Source organism: Python bivittatus, unplaced genomic scaffold (assembly GCF_059951505.1).
Source record: "Python bivittatus isolate LINGU-HERP-01145 unplaced genomic scaffold, Pbiv_v1 ctg000480_np1212, whole genome shotgun sequence".
NCBI classification, from domain to species: Eukaryota; Metazoa; Chordata; class Lepidosauria; order Squamata; family Pythonidae; genus Python; species Python bivittatus.
In genome coordinates, this window is record NW_028277075.1 from 36,316,349 (window position 1) to 36,329,440 (window position 13,092).

Here is a 13,092-nt window from a genome sequence, read left to right on the forward strand (position 1 = left end):
ATCATACTCTGCTCTGAAGACATGAATAAATTCCTTATCAAGTTCATCAGGAAGAACCCATGCTCCTAAGGGCATCTGACAGATGTGCTGATACTATTCACTGCTTAGCTGAGGAAGCCCTTAAAAGCAAGGATATGTTCCCAAAGTCCTCAGGTGTCCTATCAAGGTTGCCATCACCTTGGTGGACAACTGTATAATCCTGGCCTGCTTTACAAAGTTGGTGTGAGTAAGGGGGATTCATATGAGCAGGAAAACTGTCTGAGTCAGGCCGAAGCATTTGTCAATCCTTGTTCAGCACTGGTTGGCCAGAGGCTCTTCCAAGTCTTTCTCATCTCCTGCTTCTTTTAAACTTGGACATACTAGAGATTGAACTGGGAGACATGGGTATGTGTGGTGCCATGATGTTGAAACCAAAATCAAAGTTCTGAACTGGAACTATGCAACCTTGAGAAAAAAGTCCAATGTGCAGGTACAACGGGAACATGTGGATAGGCCTCCGACTGGTCTATTGACATCAGAGGGTCATTTGGAATGATGATTATCATGAGCTTCAATGCTTTCACTCTGAAGACTGATTACCTGTTGAACCCTATTCAATGGTTTGAACCTCAGGATATCTCCTCAAGTCCTACCCTTCTTTAGCAACTTCAACCTGTGCTGCTTCTTCTTGATCTCGGATAGAGATGTGACTCACTGTACTCTGAATTCCAGTGCACCATTCCACTGATATTCAGTGCTATTACATGGACTTGTTTAGCCCTCCATCTATTCTATGTTTCACTGGATCTCTCAGTGCCTCTATTCCCTCACTTGGGAGGGGACATTTTGAAACTGAAGTTTGCTGTAGCTCATTGGTACTTTGTGATTTTTCTGTTGAGGAGATCACCCAAATTCGCTTGGTTCCACTCCTTGCTGGCTATCTCTGATAAGTTATCTTGAAAATGTCTTCTCATGGCAGAGTTGGGCTTTGAAGGGAACAAGTCAGCAACGCCTTGCAATCCCTAGTAAAGTTGCTGAGCCCCTCCTTCAGACTCAATATCTTATTTGAATAAGAATTTCTGAAATAACCAAATATACAATGACTTCACATCAAGGAGCAAAGAGGTAGTTTGCTCATTTTCTAAATATAGTTTGCCTATTTTCTAAATAATAATAGGATACATCTGTAATGAAGGCAAATGTGATCCTGGGATGCCTTGACAGAAATATAGTGACAAAATCAGTGCAACTCTGCTGGACCATGCGAAGGACACGCTCCCACAGGAACTGTGGCTGACACTCAAATTTTGGTGACAGTTCCTTCAAGTAGAGTTGGAATAGACGATCTTCAGAGCGTTCACCAACTCATTGTAATATCTATGCTTCCATGATTTAAATGTTCTTGATGTCTCTAATCATCTTGCATTTACTTATTTATTCAATTTATATAGCCTCCTTAATAGAAGAAACACCTAAAGGAAGAGCAACACCTCAGACTCTAGGGCTGCCTATTGCCTCTGAGAACCTTGAATATGGTTCTCAAAACCAAAGATTCCAGAAGGAGCAACCCAAATTATAACGTTCCTCAGTTTAATCCATTTAATAATCACCCGGGCTGCCTGAGCCATGGCACAGGCTGCTTGGGGCCATCTCAGTGTAGGAAGAAAAGCCACTGCGGGTATAATATACTGCTGTCTCTGGTACCCATAACTTGGCCATGTCTACCACCTGGGGGAGGAAGCCCATGATGCGACCAGCAGGAGAGGAAGCTGCCACAAAAGACCTAACTAATCCAGACTGCATCTTTGCTCTCTTGCCCCACCCTTCTGGCCATTGACTGGTAAAATATAAGCCCTGCCTTCTAGCCAAAAGAGGTAGAGTTAACTCCTTCCTGTCACCTCCATTTTATGCTGACCAAGAATTGATTGCATAAATCTAAGTATGGCCAGGCTTGGTTAGTACTTGGACTGAAGACCACCAGAAAATTCCACAGTGGCTTAAAAAAGGAATCCTGGGAAAAAAAACAAAAGCAAAATACTTCTGTTGTTAAGAAAATTACATGGACGTGTTCTTGAAGTCATCAGGAGTCAAATTCAACTCAGATTTTCTATTAGTCAAGAAAAAACAAAAAAGTTACTCACTTATTTCACTGGCAACCTTATCCAGTTTTTCTTGAGATCTGCTGATAAGAGCCACCTTCATTCCACGCCTTGCTAACTGAGAAAAGAAAATAATACACCAGGATTAACTCCAATTCTATACAAGATCAGCATCATTATTAAGGATTGCAATTATGGAGATGAATCCAAAGATTCTGCCAGAAGGAAACTTTAGTATCCACCTAATTCCAAATAACTGTTTCAGATACGGGAAAAAAGCCCTATTATACAGCATCCAAGTGAATATGCCAACTTTAGCTAAGATGAATGATTACTGATCAATCAGTTTTTCATTTGTAGATGGAATATCTAGGCTGTTGTGAATATACTCTCCTGACAAGGCGACAGGCTCAGACATCCCCCCAAACTTACCAATGAACAGATGCTCTTTGTCAAGTACATACAAAGTTAAATTTCCCCATCCCACCCCCTTTGTTAGAGAAAGGAAAAGTATGTTTGTTTAAGAGCAAACCATAGCTGAACTGAAGCCAGAAGCAACGCTTTATTAAAATGGATTCTCCTAAAAACGCTGAAAGAAGTTCAGGTAAATGAAACAGAGGAACTTCTGTTTGGGAAAATTGCTATTTTATAGGGAAGTAGGTAAAAGTCTAGCTAGAAAATTATGTCAAGATTTTTAATTTCTTTTTACACTGACTGGAGCTGAGACAAATCTATTCTTCTCTGTATAATCTAGAAAACAGGGTTTAATCTCAGCTTTTTAATCCGTCTTATCATACAAATCTAAACACAACTCTCAACCCCTCAGCAAAGTTCAGAACTCCAGGTTCATCAATAGAAAACTGTTGTATCAGGAATATGTCCATAAGAACACAGAAAGGGGTACAAGCCTTGGAGACAGTTAGTTATGCTTAGCAAGTTTCATAACCACACCCAAATGGACACATGGAGTGGGAAGAACCAAAGAGAGAATAAAACAAAACTTTTACTGGACTGGATATGGCAGGGATGTGATGGAATATGTAAAATCCTGTAATATTTGCAGAGAATGGGAAATGGCAAGAACAGAGTAAAAGCACCTTTGCAACTCTTGCTTGTCCAGAAAGTGGCAGTAGACATCTTAGGGCCTATTAGCCTCAGTCACCTTAAGGAAAGCAATATGTATAGACTCTTGGGGACTATGCCATCACCCTATTTTTAAAAAGCCTCTGAAAACTGACTCTTCCTCAGACCTTGGGTTAGGGTGAGTGGGAAGCACCTTTTACAATTTTATTTGTTAGCAAAATGGTTTCATCCAGGACACACACAGTTTTTTTTCTCCTTCTTTGGTTTCTATTCCTTTTAATGTTTTACATAGCCTAGATTCATTTAGAGTTAGGCAGCCTTCTAGATTAACTTGATGAACGGATGGAGGTAGTATCTTTAAACTGGATTAACGCTAAGAGTGTTAAGTCAAGCCTTGATTGATCTGTTTGCCAGGATAGGATAGCTGCTGGAATCATGACAGATATAGCAATTACTTTCTTGTAAAGGGCAATGGAGAAGTTATGGGCTACTTATGGCATGGAATAGTTTCATGTCAGTCCCCTACCAGCACCAATTGGCTTAGTGGAGAAATTCAATGGAATGTTGAGCGCCATGATTAAACAGTTCATCCAAGAAAACTTCAATAATTGGGATTTGATATTGCCATATCTCTTGTTTCACTTTAGTTGGGATTTCCCCCTTTCAAATTAATGTATGGCCAGAATGTCTGAGAGCCTGTGGAGCTGATACATTATCAGGTAAGAAAGAAAAAAATCCTCCAGAAGTAAACATGTTGAACTTTTTAGAGCAGTATAGGAATTGGTATTTATAACTAGAGTTTTTTATCTTGCAAATATGGAAAACTTCACATCCACAATGAAGAATTTACTTTCCGTATTTTATAATGAGCTTAGTTATAGGTATAAAATAAGTTAGTACTATTATTACTGAATTACCATTCAAGTGTCAGTTTCTAAATGTGATTAGTACATCTTATTGCTATATTTATTCAAATGCAGTATAAAATGGAAGCGTACTATGCTAATACAAACAAAAAATATCCTTTAAGACATAATTTATTTCAAAACTGCCACATTAAAGAATTTAAAATTCATTTAAGTAAAAAATATATAATTAAAAACTCCTCCATGGTGACCTATTGTAACTTAGAATGTAGTTAACTCCCCTATACCACTCTTACAATAATATTCTTACTGTCACATGAGAGCGGGGGAAGGCTGTTCCTGGGAGGGATGAACAGTGAATATCGGGAGTGTATCCAAGGGTATAGATTCCCAGCAGAGTCACCTAAGGTTTGAAGGTCATCTCAGCTGCTCAGCTATAAAGCAAGCAGGCACCTATATTGGGCAGCAGCTATATATAAAACTTCGGCCTCCATGATCACTTTAGTGATGATAGCAAAGGCATCATTTCTTACTGCATGGTAGAAGGCAATCATAAACCACTCCTGTATTTTTACCAAGAAAACCACATGGATAGAATATATAAAATGACTGATAATATAGTGTCAGATAATGAGCCCCTCAGGTCGGATGGCATTCAACAAGCTACTAAGGAAATGCTGAGGATCTTTCGGAGTACTAATGGTGTTTATGACGTAACTAGATTAAAGCCTTTGGGACATCTATTGCTGATGCTGCCATAGAGGAAAAGAAAATCTGAAGCTGCAAAGACAGAATTATAGTGGGAACATGGAATGTAAGAAGTGTGAATATGAGAAAGCACAGTGAAAGATGAAACAACTACAAATTGACATCTTAGGCATCAGTGGATTGAGATGGACCCAGATTGGACATTTGCAGTCAGAAAGTCACACTATTTATTACTCAGGGCATGAAAAACTAAAGAATGGCATTGCTTTTATAGTTAGGAAAGGTATAGCAAGAACAGTACTTGGCTACAATGCAATCAATGACTGAATAATATCAATTATTTGGTGTACAAGAGGTTGATGAGTACTATGATAAACGTAAATTTGAAATCAAAAGAACATGCAAGCAAGACGTGCTGCTTGTGATTGGAGACTGGAATGCCAAAATATTAAGGAGAAAAATGTAGTTGGATGATACAGCTTAGAAAACTGAAATGAAGCTGGATTTATTAATTTCTGGCACTTCAATGAATTCTTCATAGCTAACAAGGTCTTCAAACAACCAAAACAACATCTGTATACATGGACATCACCAGATGGAATACACAGAAATCAACATGACTATCTTATTGTTAAAAGGAGGTGAACTTGCTCAGTTACAGCATCAAAGACATGGCCAGGTGCTGACTGTGGAACAGATCACAAACAGCTCATGTGCAAGTTTCAGGTTAAACTAAAGAAGAAGAAAGCCAACCAGTTTCCACAATATGATCATGAGCATATTCCCACTATTTTCTAGGAGAATATCAAGAATTGCTTTGAAGTCCTGAGTCTCATTTATAGAGAATCAGAGGTATTGTGAAATGAACTCAACTGTGGAATGAACTTAACAAAATAATTAACCATGAATGTGAAAAGAGACTTGCAAAGATGAAGAAACAGAAGAAAGGAAACTGGGTGGCAGAACAAATCATGGAAATTGTCAAGATGAGAAGGGAAGCCATAGTCAAGAAAGACAAAAATCTCAGGAAGAAACTTAACAAAGAGTTTCAGAGAGCTGTTGGACGACAAGAAGCAGTATTACAACAACATCCATACAGACAATGAAGATGGAAACAGATATGAAAAAACAAAGAAAGTCTTCCAAAAGGTCTCTGAACACAGAAGGAGGTTCCAACCTTCAATCGCTAAGCTAAAGGACACCAATAGACAGATAGTAACCAATTCAAAGATGATCAACAAAGTTAGGAGTATATTGAAATACTGCATAGGAGAGATGTCAACATCCGATACCTTAGAAGATAGGCCCTGCTTACATGAACCTCTCATCCTAGAAGATGAAGTTAGATCAGCTCGTCATTACCAAGCTGGAAAGCTGCCAGAACTGATGTAATATGGCAAGTTCTAATCAAGCTATGCCAGCAAATCTGGAGAACGACACAGTGACCAACAGATTGGAAGAGATCATTCTACATATCAATACCAAAAAAAGAGACTTAACAGGGTGTGCAAATTATTGTAGAATATCCTTAATTTCACACACTACCAAATAATGCTTAGGATCATGCAATGCGGATTAGAGCCCTACATGGAAAAGGAGATGTCAGATGTTCAAGCTGGGTTTAGAAAAGGCTGAGGAACATGAAACATTAATGCTGATGCATGCTGGATAATTGAGAAAGTCAGAGAATACCAAAAAAAAAAAAAAAAGTCAGAATGTGGTGCATTGATTATAGAAAGGACTTTGTGTTGATCATGTCAAGCTATAGCAGATACTTACAAAAATGGGAATCCCAGAATATCTCATTATACTCATGCAAAACCTATATACAGTCAGGAAGCAATAGTATGGGCAGAATATGGCAAAATAGACTGGCTCCTGGCTGGCAAATGAGTGGGACAAGATTATATACTTATTTATTCAACTTTTATGCTGAATATATACATTAAGGGAAGCTGGATTGGAAGGTTTTAAAAGCTGAGGAAGAAATATCAACAACCTGTGCTATGCTGATGACATTACTCTGCATAGCTGAAAATGTAAAGGATCTGCATGCAGTGAAAAAAATGGAACTAAAATTAAATAGGAAGACCAAACTAATGACAACAGGTAGAACAACCAGCCTTAGAACTGACAATGAAGGTATCAGAGTGGTAGATAGCTTCTGCCTTTTAGGATCAACCATCAACAATAAAGGAACAAGCAGTCAAGAAATACGCTGCAGAGTAGCACTTGGAAAAAAAGCCTTGGAAAAAATTTTCAGATGCTGGGATGTGTCTATATCTACAAAGATCAAAATTGTGCAAGCAATGACATTTCCTGTGACATCCTATGGAAGCAAGTAGGACTTTGAAAAAGCAGCATAGGATGAGTACTGACACTTTGAACTTTGGTGTTGGAGAAGACTCCTGAGACATGGACACCTAATAAAACTAACAAATAGATCAGTGAACAGATCAACCCAGAGTTCTCACTCAAGGCACAAATGACCTGGCTCAAATTATCCTACTTTAGACACATTATGTGAAGACTTAATGGAGAAGGCTCCATGCTAGAGAAGGTGGAAGGAAATAGAAGAAGACAATGACAAGCAGCAGTGGACTCAGTACAGTGGTGATGGGTGGACCATTAGAAGGCCGGAAGGACCAGGTGTCACAGCCAGCTCTCACTCAGAGAAGTTGGACACAGAGGAGTGTGCTCTGGAAGAACCGGGTGGATTTCAACCTGAGAAAGTTTTGACCATTCAATCACCTGAGGCTGATCCACCCAGCAATCACCAAGGAGTAGCTGTGTCCATTGTTGGAGGATGAGGAACTGGAGCTACAGAGCGCACCATGTGCAATGGAGAGCGAAGCAATGGTGTTTGGTGTGTGTCCTTGCATGCCAGGGCTATTCTCAGCCTTGATTAAGTTCCCTAGGTTCTATTTAAGAGCAATCACTCTGCTATTCGGAACTATGCTTGTTTCTGACCTGCCTGTGGAAACTCTGTTTCTTTGGACCTGGACTGTCTGACGACTAACCCACAATGCTGAGATTCGTGGACTGTGCCCCAACAATGCTTTTGCCCATTGCTTTGGACTTTGGTGACTAGAAACTCTTTAAGGCAAGTTTCCAAAGGATTTTGGGACAGCTCAAAACTGAGCATGTGATTACACACGCTTCCTGCCTGCTACTGCCTGTACATGCACCATTTAAAGTAAAGCCTTACAATCAAACTCCTGTGTGTCTGTGTGTGTGCACGTGCATGTGCATACACACCTGGTCTGGGACAGGACACCAGGTTAGGGAGAGATTGCTGTGGAGAAAATCTATGTGGTCATTAAGAGTCAACACCAACTTGATGGTGCATAATCAATTAAAAAAAAATAATTTTGATCATGGGAGAATACAATGAGTAAGAATATCATTTTCAAAACTTATATGCAAAGTAGATTCAAGGTATTAATAAATTATTAATTGAAAAGATTTCAATTCTGTTCAGACTTGAGGTGGGCCAAAGGCAATACAGAACAAGGTGCATGTATCTTTCATATTTATATAGAGTGCAAATTTCTGTGTACAGTCAGTCTCCTGTTTATAAAAGAACTGACTTATGTAACCTAAATTTACACAAGGGATGCAAAAATGACAGCTGGCTTCTTGCACGTGCACATAGCACAAAATCTAATATATAGAACAAATAGAGTATGCAAGAATTCCTGGAACTGAATACTTGTACGATCAGGGTACTGCCTATATAGGCCAGTCACCCTCTGGGGGAGATGGGCAGCATATAAATTTAATTAATTAATTAACACATACATACATACATACAGCTTGCATTGCAAAAGTTTGCTTTTCAGACACTATATGGGTGTACAAATATGTGTACATATCACCATATACAATAGGGATGAACAAAATATTTTTAATATGAATTGTCCTATGTTCAAAACAGAATGCTTCAATTACTCTAGAAATTTCTGAATTTGAAACCACTGCACAAAATGCATTAAAATAATTCACAGTGACTCATATTTAATAAACATGAAGGGAATTTTAAAAGGGAATTTCCAATTCTACATATGGAATAATAAACTTGATTAAGTTTACATATGGAATAACAAACCTAACTTTAATGCCACTATAAGTTGACCATAAGCACAGCAACCCCTCTTTTGCAAAGTGGAGTTCATTCTTCCCATTCTAATCCAAAATGAATTTTTTATTTATTTATTTTATTTATTTTTTCAATTTATATAGCCGCCCATCTCAGACCAGTGACTCTGGGCAGCTAACAATAAAAACAATCAAACAATTAAAACAATACAGAAAACTAAGTATAAATACAGCCAAGAGATCTTTAAAAAGTGTCATTGCCAGCACAACCATGAAATGGGGCCCTTCGCACATGCAGGGCCCCAGGCCCAGGCATAAAGCCAGGTTTTCAAGGCCTTCTGAAAAGCCAAAAGGGTCAGGGACATCCTGATCTCAGGAGGGAGGATGTTCCCACAGGGCAGGCGCCACAGGGCAGGCACCACAGCAGAAAAGGCACGTCTTTAATCCGTTTAATCATGTCTGATTCTCAGAGACTGCCTGGATAAGTCCCTGCAGTTTTCTTGGCAAGGTTTTTCAGAAGTGGTTTGCCATTGCCTCCTTCCTAGGGCTGAGAGGAAGTGACTGGCCCAAGATCACCCAGCTGGCTTTGTGCCTAGGCAGGACTAGAACTCACAGTCTCCTGGTTTCCAGCCTGATGCCTTAACCATTACATCAGCTGGCTCTCTATGAATTTACTTGTGACTTTTAAACATATTTTGTAGCACCTTAATATATATATATATATATATATATATATATATATATATATATATATATAAATAAAAGAATACATTTATCCTTGAATTACTGTTTATAAAGGGAAATACTTCTAAAACAGACCAGCACTACACAGAATGCATAGAATCACAGTTTGGGACAGGGCTGAGAAATAAAAGCTTAAGACTTACCGCTTCTGCATAGGCCTTTCCAATTCCATCAGTAGCTCCTGTGATAACTATAAAATAGAGAGGGCAGGGGAGAGAATAGAATTGTGAGAGTGAATTAAGATTTCCAAAGTACAGAATAGCATAAATAAACAAATGCTAGATACTAATATTCTCATTACAAGAGGGCTTTAAGGATGTTCTTCCATTTTTTTCTTCTAATTCAAGCATTGTAATGCTTATCATCTCCCTCTAAATTAGAATTCAAGACTGGTGTGAATGAATTAACAATATCTGGATGCAAATTATTCCATTACAAGTTGACATCAAATAGCAAGTTCCTTATAGCCCTAACACAAATTGCCAGTCAGCACTGCTTCACAATAGGCAAAGTAACCTGGCTTGTCTGAACTGGGTTTTTTGAGCAGGAGTAGAATGTAGAACATGGGTAGACTGTTTTGCCTGGGGCTTAGACCATGGGATGGAAGCTGAAACAGAACCAGCTTCAGTGATATTTTTGGACTCTGCAGCTCCAATATCTGTTCTAAAGTCTCTGAATCTTAAACAGCATTATCACTGTTGAACAAAGGTTGGGATATCCCAACCTTTGCCTGAATCATGAGCACTCTTCTAACCTCTCCTATCTCATATAAGATATATTATTTCTTGGTTTTGGAACCAGGTATTAGCTTAGATATTTCTTTGCATTCTGGGATTTCTGCAGAACTAATTTATGACAGTGAAATGGGACAGCACAGGAATATTCAGTATAGCAGCATGAAGTCAGGGCAAAATCTCTACAAGCTCTGTAAGTGTTCTTGTGAGGAAAAAGTCTACTCTAGCTAAAACTCTGCATAATTCAAACTTCACACAATATAGAAGTATATGGTAGAGATTAGATCAGAAGGATACAATTTGGTTTTGAAGTTAGAAAATTTGCCCTCCATTTAAAATAAAGATTGGCACATTCCCAGCAGCCCTCTCTGTTTGTGACCCATCAAAATCAACTATGTCTGGGGAAAAAAAAACCACGCATATACAGCAATGTCACAAAAAATAAGATCAAAGTGGGATCTTATGAGAAATATCAATTAAGTTCATTAAAACTTAGTACAGTAGTAGTTAACAGCCAAGATATGGGGCTTTTCGGAAAACAGTATTTCACACAGTCAGTTTCGCACTGACCAGGAAATTTTTGTAAAGTTATGCAGTGGAAGAGTGGTGGGCTCATGACCAGGAATGTACCGTGGTTCAGAACTGAAGCTGAAAAGATCTCTGGAGCAAAGGTGGGCACGGATACTGCACATGTTTAAAGAAGTCTTTAAGTAAGCAATCCCTTCTCCCGGGCTCTCATGGAGCTGTATGATTCCAGAAGAATACATGCTTGATAAGAGGGTGCTGACATGCTGCATCAAGGTGCTTCAGAGTGGACACAGGCATACCATCAGCACCTCATTAACTTAACTGCCTATTTTTCTGGGATTACACAACTACATTGTGACTCCAGTAAAAGATGAAACTTCTTTAAGGAGATACTGAGAGGTACACTCTGTGTGCCTGTTTTGAGGCACTATTTAGCTTTGGGCCTCAAGCACAGCCTATCCCTACACAGAACTCAAAGATCAATGGATTGTGTTAGTGCTCTGCATGTACCTCCTAGTTGGTGGTATATGAGCAACAGCAATGTTTGCTTGTAAAAGAATCATTAAATTAGATTCTCTGCAGTCATAAATGAATTTTTAAAAATTAACTTGTCCTGGTTAAAATATATGTGGCTTTAGCTTACTTGATTTACTTTTATTAATAATCTGATTATTCTTATCAAAATCAAGAAATCAAAAGCACATTATAGGAACGCTTGAAGGCAAAATGTTCACCTCTACCTATTACCTGCCATTACCCTCTATACAAACTATTTGAAACTGGTTCAGTTCATGCCCTTTTTTGCCCCTTTAATACTTAAATGCACAAACACTTGATTGATTAAAGATTAATACTGCAGTAAGCTTTGACAGCTGTCTTTTGTCTGTGTGCTTTTGGGGTGGGGAAATATATGCAATGACAGAGAGCTTGCATCAATATTCCTCTTGGGATCTATTACATGGAAAGAAAATTGCTATTTCAATTCTCCTTTCTTGCTAAAAATAGCAGCCCCGATTGATTCAAGCAAACACAGCACCAGCTTAGCAGTGCCAAATTTAGAAGCCACTAAAGTCCCTAGAAGTAAAAGCTAATGGAGTCTAATATATGCCAAGTCATATTTTAGTAAGAACAAAGAAGGTAAGTATGCAGAGCCTGCAAGTTAGTAAGTCAGTACTAATACATTACATTTAGAGACACCCCCCCAAAAAAAACTTGGTACAAAAAATGACACAAATGTGAATTTTAAAAATGTCATCTTTTTCATTCACAGTGCAACAGTACACCTTCAGACTTCACACATTATCTTTCTTTTATTCATTATGCTTCCCACACATAAATTATGCAAAGATATCACGACATCATCAAATTTGTGCAAAAGAATCACGACATCATGGATTTTATATAAAAGGACCACAAGTATGTAAGTTTATGTAGCTAGACCAAGAAAAATGCAAACAAAATCATACCTGTATAAGGGAATATTTCTCATAGTTGCCCCCTGCCTCCTCACTCCCACTTGAAGCTATAGATGCAAGTTTTGGATGAATAATAGAGGTTGAAATAGGTTTAAGACTCTAAAGCACCGTGGAACCCAAAACTAAAAAGACAGATGTCAGGACATTATAGAGGAATGGGAAACATTACAGATTAGTTGGTTAGTTTAACTGGAAATTTTAAAAGCAATTTTAAATAGCCCTGTTCCATGTTCATAACTACACACGCCATGAGCTTCAGAACTAGTAATTATTATTTCTACTTTGCAGTATTTCTCAGTAGATTTTCAGGCCAAATTAAACAAGTTGCCTACCTTTTATTTTCTCAGCTGAGGACAAATGTCCACATGAACCAATATGCATTTTAAGTCTTCATGGAAGGCTGCTTTAAGCTGCCCTCACTAATAAAGATAGGGCCTTCTTGATGGCAATACCTCAGTTACAGATCATTCTTCAGTACAGAGAAGAGTGTTGTTTTGATGTCAGGACATTTTCTTTTTATTTTTCCAAGTATGCATGGTGTAATTTTAATGCTTTGAAATGTCCTTCAGACTGTATTCCTGTATTGATTTCATAATTATCATGTAATGGCTCCATTTTTTAGTACTGAAATATGTCTGCAGGATACTTGAAAAATATACTAAATATACCACCCTTCCTTGACCAATAACATGTTATTAATTAAAGCTCTGCTAGATCATACTAGGGAACCTCTCTAGTACAATAATACCTCCAGGAAAGCAAAATGCAAACATAATGC

The 13,092-nt window shown here is 38.3% G+C and overlaps 1 protein-coding gene across 2 annotated transcripts in view; it reads right to left on the reverse strand.

Annotated features, from left to right (window-relative positions):
• HSD17B12 (hydroxysteroid 17-beta dehydrogenase 12) overlaps window positions 1-13,092 on the reverse strand; it is an 83,241-nt gene that overhangs the window by 55,898 nt on the left and 14,251 nt on the right. For both annotated transcript variants that reach the window (XR_015797024.1, XM_007429265.4), the window contains exons 2-3: window positions 9,721-9,767; window positions 2,121-2,196 (exon numbers count right to left, since the gene is read on the reverse strand). Coding sequence is in view for 1 of the 2 variants with exons in the window: in XM_007429265.4 (XP_007429327.1) it covers window positions 2,121-2,196; window positions 9,721-9,767 (123 nt within the window). In the remaining variant the exon portion in view is untranslated. The remainder of the gene's footprint in view (window positions 1-2,120; window positions 2,197-9,720; window positions 9,768-13,092) is intronic.